Source organism: Netta rufina (genome assembly GCF_964035555.1).
Source record: "Netta rufina genome assembly, chromosome: 7".
Classification (NCBI taxonomy): domain Eukaryota; kingdom Metazoa; phylum Chordata; class Aves; order Anseriformes; family Anatidae; genus Netta; species Netta rufina.
Window position 1 is genome coordinate 11,579,740 of NC_140130.1, and position 20,229 is coordinate 11,599,968.

Consider the following 20,229-nt stretch of genomic DNA (forward strand, 5'->3'; position numbering starts at 1 on the left):
TGAGAAAACCATAGACATGCACTTTTCTTCTCAGACTCTGAGGAAATCACATTCCCATGTGTGATGATAATATGGCCCAGATCACGACATGGTCTTTGAACCACAAGTCCACATACATGTACAAATGCCTGCTTGATTGATGCAGTTTGCTTGGAATATATGTTTTCAATGGAGCAGAAATACTCTTTATGAGCTTAATCACTTACTTAATAATAATCACTACTTTACAAATTGCCCATTATATTCCTTAAACTAGTTTTAAATGCTCTATCTTACCTAAATTTCCATGCTTATAAAAAAGAGTTCCATGATTTTCATGTGTAAAATTTATTTTGGCTTACATTTTAGGTTCAACAAATCATGAGGTACAGATTAAGCTACCAGGTCAGACTGTGCTAGGCCACGAACTGCAAAACACATTTCAAATGTTGGTAGGCACCCTGTTCAGGGGACCATATTAGAGCTGACATGGAGTTCAGCCCTCCAGAAGCCTATACAAACGTTAGATCCCCAGCAGCCCATGTGGTAAGCACAAATTAATTCATAGTGATTGAACAAACAGGTCTACTTCATTAGGAGATTCAAAACTGAATATCAAAAGTAAAACAATTATACATACATGCTGGTTCTGATTTTTCCAGGCCGTAAATGGTAACAAACTTCTGTATCAACAAACTTCTATGTCAACTGAGAACAAAAATGTTGATTTTCTCAGATCTGTCAGCTCGAGAATTCACAGATAATTAAAGCCTGTGTATTTGAACAGTCCACATCATTCCATTTTCCAGATTCGTGCATTACCACACAGTCTTCATTTCTTAGATTATTTGGTTCTCCAGTATTCCATTTTGAGTAAGTTACAGCCCCTCCGCTCAGGTACACAAACCTGCCCTCAGTCTGTGCATCAGATATCCCTATATGAGCTTGCCTTGCAGGTCTCACTAAGTCTTTTAAAGCTGTATTCTCAGCATCATTCCGAGGAGAAGCAAGTGTACTTCCAGCTCTCGCACAAAGGGATTTTCCATTTTCAAAAGTATCTTGGTTTCCGGTTGAGACAAACATTTTTTTACCAATGCTTCTGATGTTCTTTAAAATCAAAGCTAGAAACAAAAATGACCATCAAACTGACTTTCACTATAAATTGAGGATGGTATACTTATATAACTATTATTATATAACTTTAGTTATTTTCCATAATATCACAGTTGTACTTTGTACACAATTAACACCAGTTATAAACAGACTACTCACTGCAGTAGTAGGCAGAACCCAACAGAAGTCAAACAAAAGAAATATCTGGAAATAGCAAATCCATGCTTTAGGAAAACTGGGTTTTCACAAGACCTGGATCACGAGTCCTGTTTTAATATTTTTTGTTCCTGGTTCATACATTATTACGGTTCTTGAATCAGGAACTTAAGAGCTCATGCTCTAAGGCAAATCACAAGCATGACAAAATAGCTTGCCAGATTTCATTGCAAAAACCAGAGATCAATTCAAATTCCTGCATAGGAACCGAGCTGCAATTAGGAGATCTTCTGTACCCTTCTGCTTTATTGCATACATTCCTGGTATCTCACAAACTAAAGCTGAGAGCCTGTAATGAAATTCAGGGTTTAAAGCAATAGAGCAGAAAGAGGAGACACAGGAACAGCTTCAGCAAGTCTGTAAAGCCACATATTTGTCCTGAAAATTTAACTAATCTCAGGAGAAATAGAAATCTGTAGCTTCCACACCTTCCAGGTTTTCATGAAAAAACAGTGGAAAGTGAAGCTTTTGATTGTTTAGTAGATAAAACAGGGATTGCAATACCTCTTTTGAAATGCAGTTGTTGTCTGTAACAGGCCAGTTATTTTAACTTACTCTCTCAAACATGTTTCCAGGATTAGCATGAGGTCTGTCCACCCTATAACAACTATATAAAACCTGTGACATATGCATAATTACATTTTTCCTGATACTGTGAGAATGGAAACAGTGCAATGCTCCTGTGGGCAAGGGAGCCTCTGCTCTCCTCCTGTTTTAGACACCCTTTTCTAGGGCATTGATATACAAGCACAGGAGAAAAGGGAGATGGCTAAAGGGATTACTGCTACCAGCTGTTCAGCCTCTCCACGTTCTACAGCTTCTTGCCCCAGTATCAGGTTACCATCAGGCTTTTCACACAACTATGGCTTCAAAGTTGTGCTTTTTGCAGGGAGGACACCCCCCTTGGAAGGATGATCAGAGCTACATTACTTTACTCTGCTGATGTTTGTGCTGTGCTACGTTGCAGACTGTGCCATTTCCTTCTAAATTAACCTAGGAACAGTAATGGACTCTGTGCCTTTCCTACTGTGATATTTGTACCAGTAATAGTAATGCAAGGATGAGACATTCTTTAAAAATTTTCACACAGTATCTCCTGGGAAATTACTTACCGCCAGGCTTACACAGACAGCATCCCAACCCTTGTCTACTCATAGAAAACTATCTAGAACTGAGGCAGTGAGAGAGAGATAACACACCACTTAAAGCACAAATGACCAGAGAACATTAGCCGGTCCCACAGTTCATGTAACAAAGCCCCTGAGCTGTATGTTGGCAACGAGATCCTTGAAGTTTGGCAGGTCAGTTCAAGAAGGATGTAAAGTATGCAGTGAGAAAGCGTTTAAGTAATGACCATCTCCCATGAGTGACACAAGAGAAAATTGCAATATTTGTTTCACCCTACTGTTTTCAGTTCCTTCTCCAGCACAAGCATGCCCATCATATCGCAAAGCCACAAAGAAAACAAAAGAACGATTGTATCTTACCATTTTTGTATCTATTTAATTCATCTTCCAAAACCTTGAGTTTTGTTTCCAAAGCAGTTACTTGTCTCTGCAGGCCATCACTTGCTACAACTAGAAGTTTAAGGTATTATTTAGTAATTCGTATTACAACGACTACACAACTACTGTCTTTGGTGTAATGTGATGCCATGTGAGAGAACTGTTCGTTTTCCAGAGCAGAAACCACAGGCTACATTGCAGACTTGTTCCCTGGGAAACTGTGCCACTGGGAGAGCCGCATCCCTTAGTGGGATGGATGCTTGGGTGAACTTTGAATTCTCAGGGCTGACAAGGTCATCCCCTATGCAGCTGGGAAAGCCCAGTTCTCAAAGGCAAAACACACATGTAAGCATTTTAAATGAGTTAAAGTTAAAACAGAAAACATACGATCAGTCAAAGAATGAAAGGTAAACTGCTGTTTATAACATGAGCCAGAGGGTTTGTTATTTCATTCACAGACAATAAAGTAATGACTCATTCCAGGCACAAAAAAGTTATATTGGGCAACTCATCTCCTAAGTAACAGACAGTTTATCTTTCTGCTCCTCACACTTGTGTGAATCACACCTTCCCTCAAATGATGTTATAAGAATATCAGACATTAACACAAATATTTCAGGGAAAATATAATAACAGATTGAAAACTAGATTATAGAAACATGAGAAATTTATTTCTTACTTCCTTGTTCTCCTTTTTGTCCTTTCTCTCCTCGTGGTCCTACATCTCCTTTCATTCCAGGAGGTCCTGCTTTCCCAGGAAAACCCTGCAGACCTCTCAATCCTTCTCCTAGATTTTGATTTAAAAGAAAATGGCTTTATTGTTTTCTGAGACAATTCTTCCACCATGTTTTCTTACTGCTTGGAGGGAATGCCAAACACAGGAATTGTTTAACAACAGGCAATGGTGTGCAGAAGGCACAAAGAGACAGAAGACACTCCTAGAAGATAGGTTGCAAGGTCCAGCTGGGAATAGGGGATAAAATGGTATTTGTTTGGGAATAACCAGTTACTATTGATAAATAAGCAGGAAACAGATGATGTGGACAGAGCCATCCATCTTCCTCTTCAAGGAAGCTTTTGAAAAGCAAAGTAAAGCCCCTACATTCTCACCTAGGAGCCACAGAAATAATGCAGAGCATAAGATGACTTCTTGGTCACCCATGATTTCTTAATACTCACTTGTTATTTTAGATTTTTATGAAGCACCCTAAGATGCATATGCACTTTATTCCTGATGACCTTGTTCTGAGAAATAATCAACTTTTGAGTTTTGTGTACAAGACACAAAACTAGCCCCAAATTCAAAGTGACACCTTTTCATAGAAACAATGGAGGCTGGGTATTCAGCTTTCTATGGAGCTTAAAAAACAACAAACATAACCAGAGTAAGATATATTAAGAACAATAATACGCGATACGCAGCTTGACCTTCAAGGAGGCAAAACATAGAGCATGGCCAGGAGTCCTAACTCAGCAGAAAGGAGGGGGTGTGGCATCTAGCAACATCCCCAAGGGACTAGACCACTATATTACCTTGTAATTGTCATCACTCACATTTCAATTCATCTTTGCCTGAATCTTTAACTCTTTCATCATGCATCAAATACCACCCTCACCTCTACCAGAAAACTGTTCCTGTGGAAATATTCATTTGCTAAGAACACATTTACCATTACTACACCATTACTTCAATGAAAAATCACTTTGATGGAAAATTCTGTACTACATCTATTTATGACAATGAAAATCCAATGAAATAAACACTTTCTCTTGTTATTGCAGAGGCACACGTCCTCTAAAACCAACCACACCAATCACAATATATTATTTAGACAATGAGCTAAATAATGATAAAGGTTAAGGATACCTCTGAAACAGTTATTTAAACAGGTAGTGCTGGATTTACTTATTTCACCTATGAAAGTGCAGAGGGCATACTGAGGATATGTGCCACTGAAAATGTGTATACAGCATATCAATCCACACCACTGAAATTTTATGTCTTAGATCATATGCAGTGGTATGGGTACTGATGAGAGTTTGCTTTGCTGCTGAAAAGCAATTATCTAATGGTAAGCACCTGACAACACAGGATATGGTAAGAAAGTATACAACTCTGTATGCACTTATTAAATGTTTGGACTGTTTGGACAAACATTAAATGTTTTGGACAAATCTTCTCCCAAGATTTGGCATCTTGGGAGAGCTGGTGACTTGGTTCTATCATGTGACACATACCCCTTGCTGATCTGTTTGTTGTTTGCAGCAATTGTTTGACACATCATGTCTTGGGGGAATTCAGTTGTTGGGACTTAGTGAATTTGAAGCAATCCAATTATGATCATCAGATTAGTAGCTACCTCTAGCAAGCATGATTTCTGGTTTTGAGAGCTGGCCCCCGGAAAGGAAAAGCAGACATAATTCAGTATGGTATTGTAGGCAACTCTGTAAGTGGTTCAGAGTACAAATGGTACATTCAGATCAAAATCTCATTGCATCTCTGTTTTATGGACTGCTGCGAAAATGTGGTTCTCATTTATTTATTATTATTATTACTCATTTCTTAAAAGCCAAGTATCCAGTCTAGAATTATAAATGTAGAAAGTGCTTTATAGATAGATTCCTGAAATTGTACATAATCTACAGAGGGTTAATGGGACAGAAAAAAAGGAGATATGTTAAAAAAAGACAAATGAAGAAGTATAAAATAAAACTAAAGAGATGGTAGGCAGTGTTAAAAATGAAGTGTTGCTAAATGCTCTTAGTTCTGTACCTGGGTCTCCCTTTTCACCTTTGGGACCATCTCTTCCATCTCTGCCTGGTAAGCCATTGACCGCAGGAGCACTGCACTGAATTACCGGGCAGGAATACCTATTCTCTTCAGGTTTATCTGTGTTAACTGAACTCATTACCATCATCAGTGAAATCCAAAGTACCAGGGCACTGAATGGCTGAAGGAGAGTCATTGCTATGGCCAAAGCTCTGCAAAAAATAAAGCAGATTCATATCACTAATTTCTCCATGAACATCATTTTAAAGGGTTGCCTAGGGAAGAGTTGCCTACAATGACTAGGAAATATATTCTGTTTTCAGTCAAAAGAGCAAGAAGAGGGGATAGTGCCTGAACCATTTCATCTAGACTCTGGTTGTATCTTCATGTATAAAAAACAGAGGAGAAACAGCCAAACTTGTAAGAATCTGAAAATCTCAAGGTGTAATGAGAATACGTAATAGAAACAGTCATCCATCTCTCATGCTGCAAATCCATTGTACTGTTTTCTTCATTGTATATGTAAACTTAAAACATTTCTCTTTATGCCAAATGAGTCACACACAGTTACAGTTTGGGACAAATCCTTAACTCTCAACCTACTGCCTTTCTGCAGGGATGCTTCTGTTCACAGCTATCAGGATGTCTAAATCTATACTGATTAATCTATTTCTCTTAATAACGTCTTCAGTGGCAGCAAACACCCACAGCTTAAAAGTACTAAAATTTTACATGTGTTTAGGTAGCTATTATCTGATTGCTTCCCAGTTTCTCCTTTCATACCTTGTACATTAATAAGATACATTTCTTCCTCAGTATTACACCTCAGAGCTTAGGTTCTCTTGGATTCCAGATCTGCAATACTTTGCTGCCCTCTCTGAGCAGACTAGTAACGGGCAAAACATCATGCAGAGCATGATGTTTTGACAAATTACACCACCGAATTTATCCTCCATTTTCATATGATAGCCACATTTGATGCAATCATGTCCCATGTATTTTGTGTTTAACTGAAAACCAACCAACCACCAACAAAAAAACAAAAACCCTACGGCAAACACAAGCTGACAAACTTTTATAGTAAATGAGTGCCAAGTCAATTGACTTTGTTTTCTCCCAGTTCCATCAGTCAGCTTAAAATAGGAAACAAATTTAAGGAAGTTCTGCTAGGTTACCAGAAATTAGGGTAAGGAATCAAATCCAGCTTGAACATTGGTAATAACGTCATTTATTTCTCTTTACTTTAAGCTTCAGGAAAAATTTCCCATGGAGAGCAGGCTCCCTAGTCATGTTTTATCTGATAAAGTACAATACAAAGTGTATTAATTAATACTACCATATTAATTTCTGTAAGAACATTATCATTACAAGAAAAAAGGCAGAGCTTGAGAAGCACCATTTTTCCATATACTTCTCTGTGCTACTTTTAGGCTTAGCTCAAAATCTAGAGCAATGGCCTATAATAAAATAAAATACAGTAAGGTATTTAGATGGCCAATATAACACAGCTATAATCTTAGCTTATATTTTTTAGCCAGCTTCATGAATGAAGCCAGTTCTTTTCTTCCCTCTGAGGGTTTCTTCCTGGTGGATTTTAATACTGTGTTAATTATCCAGTACCACAGACGTTGATATCACTGCAGTCTCCCATGAACTCAGTGAGAAAAATATACTATTTATGGTCCAAAAAAAGAAAAATTGACAACAAAATGTTAGGCTCACAGTAAAGTCCTTTCCCTACAGAGAATCCTTCTCATACAGATCTTTGCTGTTTTTTGCCTCCCAACCTGTCCTTCAGAAGCTACAACCTATTTACCTCCAAAGTTTTCCATGTTGACCACCCCATTTCTTTATTCTAGGAGATACAAAGTGCCTGTTTACATTCGGGAAATTGGAGGCAGGGTTTCTTTGCAGCTAAATCACTTCCCCAATAGATTAATGATAGCTTGCACCAACAGTACTTTAGTTAAAAACACAAAATGTTCCCAATTTCTGCTTGGGTCCTGAGGCTTACACAGTTGCAGAATTTCTCAGCAGAGAGATTAAAATCAGGCTCTGAAAGATGTCATGAAAATTCTTTTATATTTAGGAGGCTAGTTAGCTCTGGAGTAGATATAGGAGCTATTACTTCAAGATATAAATCTCAGGAAATTCTTCCATTCCTCCTTAAAAGCTGCTTTAGGACATGATTCACCCAATGCTGGTAAACAGTGCGGAAGGGATTCTGGAAAAGGCAGCTAGGAGTCATTGCTCCAGTCCTAGTCAAGGCAGTGACAACTCTGAGTCATCAGCCCCAAAATCTGAGTTGGACAGCACATGATAGCCCTATTAAGTCAATCACTGGGAAACTGCTCCTCAAAAGTAAATATTACATTTATAGGGGCCAGAAATTAAACTGACAGAGCACATATTGCTAACATTCCTCCTCAATAGCTTGTCATAGGCTCGTGGGGCAGCCAACAGAACTCCTTTCTAAGCAGCCTGTCTGTACCTGCAAGGGTTGCAGGGCCTCTGTATGGTCAAATAGTTATCAGAGCAAAAGAGAGTTTTACTTACCAGCACCTTTACCTGGTCTGTACACAGTGAAACTCTTATCACTCTGTTGGCTTTCCTGACAGCCAGCGTGACAGAACGTAGTAGAGAAGAATTGGAAAAGACACCTGATGGATTTTATCTTGAGGACAAGTCTGCCAAGACAAAAAAAAAAATCCCTTTCATTTGTACTGAAAGCTGTAATTTTGGGCTTTATTTTGTGAAGAGGTGGCTTACTAGCTTATCTCTGTCTTGCACAACACTAGCAATTGCCTACTTTGACCTTACCACCCTATTTACATGTTATTGCGTATGACATCCTGGGATTAATCCCTTTGATCTTTGCATGGCCTTGGAGAGATATTGACTGTGTTACAGTACAACCAACAAAAATTCTGAATACCTGCAGGTACCACACATTTTGACTGTAAGATGTTTCCCCTTTATTCAGTCAATGGTTTAATTTTCAAATTGGTGATGAGGCTAAAATTCTCAATAGAGCTTGCATGGCCATCCAATTATGGTACCATTATGTAGATATGAAACGTACAGCAAGAATAGTGTGTCTGGGGGGATATTGCCATGGGTAGCTCTGCAAAATGAATAACATAATACAGTTTTGAGGAAGAGATGTCTCTGGCACCTCTGCTTGTAGAAAACTTCCTTACCCTGTGTGAGGAAGCCCTGTTGGACATCTCCAGCTGCAAAATAAAATCAAATCATAATCTCCATACCTGCAGCAGTGGTGGGAGTGATCTTGTTCCTAAGGTCCCATTTCCGGGGCTGATATTCTCCGATGAGATAGAGTCAGATACAGATGTTGTAGCCTGCCAGGCTGCATCTCTATCTTTTCTGTTCAGGAGCTACAATAAATTTAGTGTCAGTAAAAATAAAATTAAAACATCAATTCAGAGCACTGCTGTTTTTCAGATGTGATTTGCTAAAATCATTGCAGACCCAACACCATTAAAAAGGAATTTGGATTTAGAGATTTATTTCTTCAAATAAGCAGCTGGAATTTCTATACCAACCTTTGCTATTGTGGCTAGGAACTTGAATGTGGTATCCATTTGCTGTCAACACTTGACATCCAAGGTTCACATTGTCACCTTGTAACCTGTTTAAACATCTGGTTTATTTTTCCCTTTTGAAATTCTTGAAGGTTTCTTTCCTGCAGAAGTGGAAGCATGTAGTAGATAGGGTTCTTAGCAATTTCCCTACTCCCAGTTCTCGCCAGCTCAGAACAACAAACAGTATCACGTGAAGCATCTTGTTGACCTATAGTTTATCACACAGTAGAAATGTTACTAAGCTGTAGCACAACAGCATGTTTACGCATTATCCAAGCTTACAGGACTATTGCACATTCTTGCATGTAGTGATAAATAATGCTCATAAGGGCAGGTGGTTCTTACCTCAAAATTATTAGAAGGTTTTCTTCATGGAATTTATCGTTTCATTTTTTATCTCCTTATTTGTATACAGACTTCCCTTCCTCCAGCTTTATTTGAGTACTCGGTTCCTCACTATTTAGATGCTTGAAATCTTATACCTTCTTTCTGTATATCACTCTTTGTGGGAATGGTCTTTTCTTATGTCTGTCTGCTCTTTGATGTATGGTGCCTCTCCCTGCAAATTTCCTTGGAGAATCAAGCCGCCTGGCACATGAGAACACTTGGCTTTTGAAGTTTTAAAGTTGACTTTGGAGCCATCAGTTTTGAGTACTCTTCACCAGCAGCAATATCATATGGGAATAACAGAAGTGGGAGCTACATCCAATTATTTTCATCACAGCATAGCAGGGTGACAGCTTCTAGAGGCTTGCAACAGAATATATGGCTAAAGCAGTGGATAGAAATGCACAGCCAGCTCATTGATTCACTTTGATGTCAGACCAATAGTGTGCTCTTATCTCCAAACCAGGAGCTTAAAAAGTATTTCAAACTTTTCACCGAGACAACTAGAGGCAGGAATACAAAGTTCTGAAGAACAAGACCCTAGGAATAACCGTGTTTCAGAAAACCCTCAGAGCAGGCATTATGGAGCCTAGGTCTAAACAGGTGCTCATACAGAGAGCTTAATTAAAGCCCTTAGGAAGATGTAAAGTGGAAGCTGTCCTGTGCAGGATCTTTTTCTTCTGAATTAGTAGTGATTTATCCCTTGCCTTTGTAACCTACCACGCATCTGTATTTCTGCACAGCAAGAAGGATGGAGCAGAGCTGAATCTCTTAGTATATTTCTTTTCACTTGTCTGCCAGCCCCAAAGACTACATGGATGAATAGTTGTTTCCTGTGTTGGGCCACCGCCTTGAGTCACTACCAATAAAATCTGTGGACGTCCTGCACCCACTCTATATATTAAGAGCAAGGAAAAAGTATCAATTGCTGTGACAGATGGAAATTTCTATAGCAGGACACACTAGGAACAATGCCATAGCAATTAACACAGATAAGTAGGAATAGGAATAATATTGTGATTAAAATTATAGTCTCACCCTTTATTCACTGTAATAATTAGTACAAGCATCAACATGTAGAAAAGTCTGAGTTCATGTTACTGGAGTCTGTCTTTGAAACTAGAGACCTAAACAAGGCATTCCCAGCTAGTTTCCAGTGGGTGTTAATGATAACCAGATATTCTTTTATTTATTTTTCTATCAAGGGCCAAGGAGCCAGGAAACTAGGTACAAAGCTGATACCAACTCCTCCTCCCTTAAACTTTAAATGATCGCATTTTAGTCTGGACCTGTGCTTATAAACCAAAACCTATTCCTGTTTTTTGCTAAAAACAGACTCTACAGAGATGCTGGTCTATAGTTCAGTTAGCAAGGCTCAACATAATTTTTAGAGAAGCGGTAAGACAGTGAGATCGATCTGAAGCAGACCTGACAAAAACAATTTTCTTCACTTAGAGGAAGTTCAGGTGTGTTTGAGGTTTCAGACAAAATTCACAGTTCACATAGTGTCTCCTCACACAGGGAACAGACTACTAAGAACACACATAACCGAGTTCCTTCTTTTCCTTTGAATATTAGCTGCTTGAGCTTCCAGCCACCTGAGCTAAAAGGCATCCACACTTTAGGAGCTCATAAAATATCGTCTGATTTCCAGATTTTCACTTTACTTACAAAAGATGATGTAGAATGGCACTTCTGTAAGACAAGTTGCTCATTTTATTAATTGATAAATCAGGTAAAGAATTCTGGAGGGTTTTCTTCATACTAAAAGGAAAACATATCAGGCACTGGCCTCTCCAAGCACATGACAGCTGAGACACACTTGCTGTTGAAGTATCAAAAGCTGTTTTTGCTTCTCAATTTCAGTGCACATTGAGAAAGATTTTGTGACGATTTAGATAAGAATCCAGATATACATTTCACATGGATTTGCTAGAACACGATAGCGTCTGGTTGTTCTGAAAATTCTTTAACATGCACAGTACAGCTTGCAAGGCATGGGGTAGCTACTGAGATCAGTCACTCAGGGATGTGTCTTAGGTGTGATTATGGGATCAATTGAATCCTTTTCCTGTTTCAACAGGATCTTGCCTTTCTGTCTTTTATTGATTCTAGAAAAGAGTCTGTCATTAGAAGGGTTTTCTGGACTTGCATTTGCACAGCTGATCCAGAAGTCAGCGACAAGGGAAAACAAGAGAGGCTAACCAGTCAATTGAAAGCATAGCCAGTAATGAATAAAGTGGCCAGGTAGTGACCTCTGGTGGACAGCAACAAGAGTGTTAAATATGCATATGTATTCAGGAGACTAGTTGATTCATTTAACTACTTTACTTCCACTGACTTGAATATTTTTAAATATTATACCATAATAAAACTTTCTCCTTAAACCAGATTTATTTAATGTAAAACTTGGAAACCAATACCAGAGCAGTAGTCTTGAATCATAAACTTTAGAAACCTCTGTCCCAAAAAAAGATTATTGACTTTCCATACAGTAACATTATAGTTTTAACAAAGTGAACCAAAGGCAATCTTTCAGGTGATATAAAATTACAAAATTACAAGCAATTTATTTCAAAGGGAACAGAGTCCTCCTTTGAGGGCATGTCAATAATTATACAAAACACGTTTTCACAGATAGGGTGAGGTGCTGGAATCTGCTGCTTTCATCAGCACATGCAAGGTGCTGATCACAGCCTCTGTACTAAATCATAAAAACTTTTATAGCTGTGCACTAAAATACAGAACATCCCTAAGGACCTAATCTATTCCCAACTAAATGTTGCTGAAGAGAATCGTAAGCTTTGGAATTCCTTTTGATATTGTGGTCTGAAGAGGCTCACAACACTGGGTGGTGGGGCCCGTATTTGTGGAGTGCATGCACATTCTGAGAGACCATGAACTTTGTGCAGATCCACGTAGGATTGCAAGCTCCCTCTTGGTGGTAAGAGTCGCTTGCCCTTCCTACTGTTTCTCAGTTTCCACCTGGAAACTCCAAGAGCTTGCCTGGGTCTAACAGTAGATACCAGAGAAGGTTTGGTGTACAGAAATAACACAGTGAATTTTTTCCCAAGGAGCGCCAGTCTGTCTTGGCAACAGTTGTCCTGGCAACAAAGTCTCCTAGTAGAGGATCACGGCTACTGATCAATGGAAAGTGATCCCTGAGTCATTTTCCACAGGGCCAGGGATCAGAGCTGAGAGCCCCCCACCATTTGGCTTTTCCCCCAGCTCCCAGTGTGAGGAGCTCCCATGAGCTAGACGTTAACTGGAATTCTGCCTCTTGACCATGGATCCAGAGCATATCAATTGCAAGGCACATTAATAGGCAGCACCCTTACAGGCACTTTTTTTTTTTTTTTTCTTTTTAGCTAATCATGTTAAGGACTGGCTTAGCTCTCCAGTAGAAGACAAAAATTGTACTGAAAAATAACATTCAAATGTAAGTCAGGCCAGCCACGACAGTACTAAGCAAAGCACAGATAAAAGCAGCAGCACACCTTTCTGTCTAAGATCTTCAGAAGTTCATATGAAAGCTTTGAAGAGCTGCACAGCTTTCAAAGGAAGGCTCCACTGCACTTGTAGCTGGACAGCCCCAGACGAGGACATGCAACAGACGCACATCAGGGAGCTGGAACCGTGAGCTCTTACCTTAGACAGTGCTTCCATGCTCAGCTCTCCCTGGCTGCATGTTATGACTTGATTGATCTTGATTGCTGAAGTGGCATTACTGCAAGTCTGTATCACTCCAGGACAAAGCACGTGCTATGTTAATCACAGCTCCTTCCCCTGCACAGCATATAGCTACCACTTATTGATTAAACGAGCAACAGATTGAAGAGTGAGCAGAAACTTCCACTACCATGATTTGAAACTGATCCGTTATAAGAATCAGGAGAACTGCCTGGGTCCATTTGGGCTCAAAAGGTCCACCATGAGTGTGAGGATGAGCAGGGCTGCACCAGGATGTCCGGGTCCAGAATCAGCAGGGCTTCCAGCCATTTCTCAGAAATGAATTTGAAAGAAACATTCCTGTTTCAGAAAACATAATTTTTTATTAAAATCATTTTGTTCTGGAATATTTCTCTCTGTTCATTCTACTTCTTTGATATGAACTATGCCAAACTATGCATATGTTTGTTTAGTCATGAGTATTTGGACACATGGCATTTTCAGATAAGAGGAATGCACAAGAGTTTATTAGATGATAGTGCAGCCATTGCACGAACTAATCTTTGCAGAAAAAGATTTGAGGCAGAGTAACTTTTTCCAGCAGTTTACACTACTTTTTCCATTACCTGCACAGTAAATGTTCCAGGAGGCTGTTAGGCAGGTGGACTAACAGAGACTGTCAAGGAGGGAGAATAAAAGCACCTGTGGCAATAAATCATACAGACAGAAAACTGCATAGAAAATACTCGGAGCTATGTAAAATCCCACTTCTAACCTACACTAGTAAACAACTTGAAAAAATGAGTGCAGACATAGAAATTATGAACTGACTACAAATCAGCTGCAAACACATTAAAGGCCTGTATTTGTTCGAATACATAATTCATAATGAATAATTTGAGCAGTAGTTGTATGCAATTTATGTTGTATAAACTTTGGTAAATACTTGTAACCAAAAGCTGATTTAAAGAATTAATGAGCAATCTCTAAATAAAATTCTATTACTAAATAACTCCCTTCCCAAGCTACAAAGCCATATGTTTCCTTCGACATATATTCTGATATTTCTGTGAGCAGCTAGGCCTTGTAATGTTGGGATACTGACAGTTTATGCCTGATGAAGCTTTTGCTAAACAGGGGAAGAAACAACTTTTTGAGAAGTCCTTAAAGTATTTAAGGTTCAACAGCAATACTACCTCTACATAGGTTTACTCTACGTAGTTACATTTCTAATCAAAGATAAATTTAAAAAAAAATTTTGGTAAAGGAACAGAAGGATTTTTTTTTGTCACTACCAAAGCACTTCTGCTGACCTCCTGTGCTTGTTTAGACATGAAACATAGAAATGAACATCTCAGGTTTAGAGGTGTTGCAATACAGTGTAGCACATCTGCACAGTCTGAATTGATGTACCACCCCGGCACAAGTTGTGCTTTTTAGTGACTATAAACAATTAAGAAATTCACATTTCACATGTCTTTTAGTCAGCTGATTCAAAATCTTTTCCTACACACCATGACACACTTATGTCATTTTTACCTTCACCAAGAAAACAGCTACATATTATTACCAGTTAGTTACACATACAAACAATAAGCACAACTTCACCGAAGATTAATTTGTACACCCAGGATCTCCTTCCCCTCTCAACTCTTCCTTCCCATCACTACCTGGCAAAATATCTCTAATATGGCTACAAACAAAAACACGTCCACATACCCATGTACCTGAGTGACTGTGCTTACATCTCAGTCCACAGCTTCTTTGACCTCAGTGATGGCTACAGAGAAGAATGACAACTGGGTTTGATTTGCACAAACTTCACACAGTTCTGCACTAATTCTGCACTAAATTTGAATATTATGTCAAACAAAAACAAGTCGTGCTAAAGCAGTATCACCAGAGGCATTAGTAAACCAGATGGTTTTGAATTGTTGGAGATAATGAAGAATGTATACACCTGAACCCACCCTCCAGCTATTACACCCCCAAATTATTATACAGAGAGAAGAACTTCTGTGGCTTTAACAGTTAGCTGAGTTCTGACCAACAGTTGAGACACTGTAGAGCTTCCTAATGACTTTTTTTGACTGTGGATTACACACATACCAGTGATAATGTTCAACTAAACAACAAATCAACATTTGCACAGAAATGAAAGACCTACAAAACCTGTAGCGCAGTATTTTGTATTACTTACTTTCCACTACTATTTTACCAGCTTTCTCATATTCACTTTGTCATGCAAATGGCACGATTAATTTCCTATTATGTTTCCATTTATCGTCTGCTTCAAAAGCAGTTTTAGAGTTCTGAATGGTTTTGGAATAGATTCACAGCTTGCCACAGGGCAGATGCCATCTTGCAGGTTGAGCCTGTTTAGAGACACACTCCAAGCTTTACTCACTTGTTTGAGATGCATCCAGAGGTTGCTATGTAGCAGATGGGCAGTTAGGCAGAACAAGCTCTTCCTCCTCAGCGCCTCCTCTAGATCTAACTCTTGAATGCATGAACAACACTGTTGAAGCTTTGCCTTTTGTAAATGGAAAAATTACCCAACATTGTAGAATAAACCCACATATATATACATTTTTAACCCCATCCACAATGCGACTAGTTTATGGCAGCAACTACACAACTATTGGTTGTCATCAGTCATTGCTATTCAGATATCAAAGTTGTTTCATTTCTATAAAATGTGTCTTAGCATTCGAAAACTATTTGTTAATGAATTGTAACTGGTCTTAAAAGTTGCCAAAAATATGGAAGTTAACAAAATTTTTTGAACCCGGGATTCTGAAACACTAGATTTTCTAAAGAGATTGAGACAAAGATATGTTGATACGTTGAGAGAGGCAATAATGGGTTTGTTTATTTATTATGACAGAGCTCCTTAGCTCTCAGGTACTCCTTGGTCACATCCCATCAAACAGGAGTTTTACAGCTCCAGTATAATAAGAATGACTGTTATTCTGTTAGTCACTTACCTCATATAGTCTGAATAACATTTACATGACTAGTAGTTTGAATAGAATCTTCAATGCAATTGAATGTATACATTAGAACAGAAAAAGTACTCCCTGTGACCTGGCACAGACTTTTTCCTGTTAGTGATTGCTGCAGCAGGCAAGCAACGGCTGCACTCTAGAGCCCCTTTCCACTAAAGCCTGAAGACATTTGTAATCTTTTCGAAAATCTGGTACCCCAAAGTTTTCATTGACCTCAATAAGAGCTATAGGTTGACGGAATTTTTTAAAACATATTCATTATTTTCAAAGCCTAATTTTAATGTATTAGTTTAAATAGCATGCGTAAATGCAGAAATAATTCTGAAAGATGTGGAACAGATCCCCAGCACCTCCGTATATATAGGAGAAGCCCTGAAAAACAATCATCTGTTTCTCCCAATGTTTTCTAACCTGTGTTTAGATAATCTTAGGAGACTTCACAGCTCTTCATACATAACTGTGAAACAACTACTAAATGATAGTTAAATAAGGTCATGGGAGGATTTATTGTTGCTAATGTCACCTTGCTGTAAGAGGGAATGTTCATTTTCTTTTAGTGAGTCACTACACAGCAGACATTGTCTGTTTGTCTAAAAGTGATAAGGAGGGCAGGACACAAGAAAATTAATTTTCACTGATGACAAAACAAATGATGGAACAAAGTCATGTGTTTGACAAACTGCAGTATGAAATCCAAGCAGGAATGCTAAAACAATGATGATGCAAGTTAAACCGTAATGGGGATATCATTTATGCAATACAGTCCAAAATGTTACTTAAATCTGATACACAGACAATATATTAAGTAACATGTACATTATACCAAGTGACAAATAACCCAGGTACAGATAGATTAAAGAGGCAGAAATTTTACCAGGATCCATCTTTCCACTTATGCATTTGTCCGTTCTCTTTTTACCACTCAATTTCTACCAACTCCCTGTCCGAGTTACAGGATTTTATTACATACATGCCTAAGCATTTCTTCTGCCTGTATAGTATTTATTGCAGTCAATGGTCTCATTATGCCTACCTGCTACTTATCCTATAGCACTGCTCTCTGCTGACTTCCTTAGAAAAGCAAGCAGCCCAGCAGCTTGGCATAGAGGAGCTTTTGAAGTCTCAAGTCACCTTCAAAAAAATGGTTTTGAATATTTTTCCACTGCCAATCATGTCTTTTGGGAGCAGGAGATTAAGGAGGACCCAGAAGCACAATACATCTAAATTACTGTCAGCACAGCATAGCAGAGTGGCAGCTTCTAGGAGCCTGCTGAGCAAGGCCACGCTGTTTCCCTGAGTGACCCACATGTGAGAGCACTGCATACAAATGCACAGCCACTTTGCCAATTTACTTTGATGTCAGTTCAGCTGAGTACTGCTACTCCAAATGAAAAGTTTAAATGGGTTTCCAGCTCTGTAGTTCTCTGAAAAGGGGATCAGGATCAAAGGGGTCCTGGAACAAGAAACCCTTTGAGATGGCCTTTACGTCATGGTGTTAGTAAGATCCTGGAGAACGACTTCAGCCAGATCTCTGAGGAATCTGTTTTAACTCTGAGAAATGTTATTTCTTGAAGGAATGTTGTATTTCTTGTATGAAGTAATTGGCCGTGGTTTATGCCACCAGCATACCACCACCTGCCATGCAATAGTTTGGCCACACAGCTCAGCTGTGCAAAACAAAGCCTGCAACTTCTCAGGTGCCCACATCAACTGCAAACCACATCTCTGAATCTAATTCACCTATATGGTGAAATGACTAATGGAAACTGCTGCACCTCTGCTACGCCAGCTTCTCCTACCTAAACAAGGACCTTATTTGCAACTCTCACCCTGGAAAGTGCACATTTTTTCCCCTACTTTTATGATGTTTGTTCACTCTTCAAGGCTTCTGTCTATAATTGTAAGCTACTCCTTTTGTTTTCTAATTCCTTTAAGAAAAGGATGAACTATACCATTCAGTTCTCATAAAGTATTTAATTGTTCTGTTTGGACCACACAGCCCATATTTCCCATGATCTTTACCATTTCATGATCCAATGAGTTGAAACAAAGAAGTTGAAGAGAATGAGATGAAGAGAAACAGTGCAAATAAAGCAAGTCTATACCATGATTTCATTGTATTGCAAACATTTGTGTATTGCTCTCAAAACCACTAGACATAGGCCATAACAACTAAAAGGAAACCCTCATCTTTTGCTACAGGTGCAACGTGCAAGATTGAACTTTACAGATCTTAAATGGAATTCCAGAATACATATATTCATCTCAAATATATTTAAAAATTTCAGATGTTTGCGTTTATGTCCTTCTCGAATAGTTTGCTATAATTAACAGAGTAATGGCTTTTTAAGTCTTCCTTTTGGTTTTAGTAAGATTATTTAAATGGAAACGAAGCATTGTTTTCTCTGCAAGTTTGCCCAATCAGGCTTAGCAAAATTATGTGATGGGAGGAGATACAATAACGAAAAGCTTTCTGTGCTACGCAGTGGATTTCTTCTTTAAGAGTGGGATAATTTAGACAGTAGTCAACTTTCCATGTAGACTAAACAACTGCACTGGCCTAAATATACTGCAAATAAATTAATTACAATTTCAGGAGAAAATGTGGTCTCTTTTGAATCTCAAATCATCACTAAACCCTAATACTTCATTCATTAAGTGGGATTTCTCTGGCAAATAGCAGCTGCTATTTGTTACTGTTTGAAATCACAAACTTCACTGCCTTACTTAATCTCAGAATATATTGGATTTATTGGAAAATGTGAAGCAATGATATTCTATTTATAGCAGTGCCATGATGATGAATGAGCATTACCTTAAGGTAAAATAATTATGGTGAGTTAATACTGGCCTTATTAGAAACATGTCTAGACTTCTGTCTTTATTACTAGCTAAGCTGGAAGGCTCCTCTGGCTGGGAAATTGCCACTGTTTTCTCTTGGTCTCCCTATCTTTCTGTAGTATCCTGCTTGCCATCTCTGCTACTCTGAGGAATTCTGTAAGGAACAGAAATGCAAAACATTCCTGTCTCATATTTGCATAGACTAGCAATTAAATGCTCTTGACATTGACATTTCTAAAGAGGAAAATGTGGAAAGCAAAAGAAAAATACATTATTCAAATACCTGGCCTGAGACAATGATGGCAAGAAAAGAATTTTGTGTCGGTATGGCATATTTGCCAAAAGATTCATCTGAGAGACATTTCTGCCATCCTCTCCAGGCTGCTTATAGGGAAACTATGACAAGTACCACTGCAACACCATAAGAGAAACTCTAGATATCTGATATAAAACTATATTAGAAAACCTCTTGAACAGAGGCTGATATTCAGAAGCAATAACAAAAAGTTTTGAAAGTTTTGCCAGGATTGAGGCAGAGTATATGCTTGTGGAAGCCATTTTTTTTTTTGGTAAAGACTAATAAAGTGATTGCTGTGCTGGACAGAAGGGGCAAACTGCCTTGCTTTGTTCCACTGCAGCTCTGGTGCTGATGCATAAGGCTGCCTGTTTTGACCAGTATGGATCCTTTCTCTTCCACGATGTCTTTTTCAGCTGCCTGCTAACACAGATGAGCAAATAAGTCACTATCAGTATCAAAAGGATGAGGAAAGGATAGAAGGCCTTGCTTGCTTGAATCAGAAAGGTTTAAATTTTTCTGCCTAAGTAACTTCAGTAAGATATAAAAGCACACTGCCTTAAGGATTTGCCCTAAAAGCATTAGTCTTCTATCCTTCCCTCAGGCAGAGATGAATTGTATGACCTTTCACAACCTTTAGGCAGCCCTCTCTTCTATACTGCTGTTTTTTCATTGGTTTAATGCCTTAATAGTATTTTCTTGTGAGCGGCTTCATTTTATGAGTACTCAATCTCTTATGACACATACATTTGTGTTCATTACCCTTTTTTCTTCACTCGATAGTGAGAAATTCTCAGACCTTCTCTAAAGTTAAAAATAAGTTTCTTTCCTCTAGCCATCTTGA

The 20,229-nt window shown here is 38.6% G+C and overlaps 1 protein-coding gene across 1 annotated transcript; it reads right to left on the bottom strand.

Annotated features, from left to right (window-relative positions):
* Window positions 1-720: 720 nt before the first annotated feature.
* SFTPD (surfactant protein D) lies at window positions 721-13,571 on the bottom strand (the record flags this gene model as incomplete). Its single annotated transcript, XM_084290171.1, has 7 exons — window positions 721-1,100; window positions 2,796-2,885; window positions 3,493-3,600; window positions 5,587-5,764; window positions 8,140-8,243; window positions 8,643-8,707; window positions 13,474-13,571. The coding sequence occupies 7 exons, from the start codon at window positions 13,569-13,571 to the stop codon at window positions 721-723; spliced, it is 1,023 nt and encodes a 340-aa protein (XP_084146297.1).
* Between the last annotated feature and the right edge of the window lie 6,658 nt (window positions 13,572-20,229).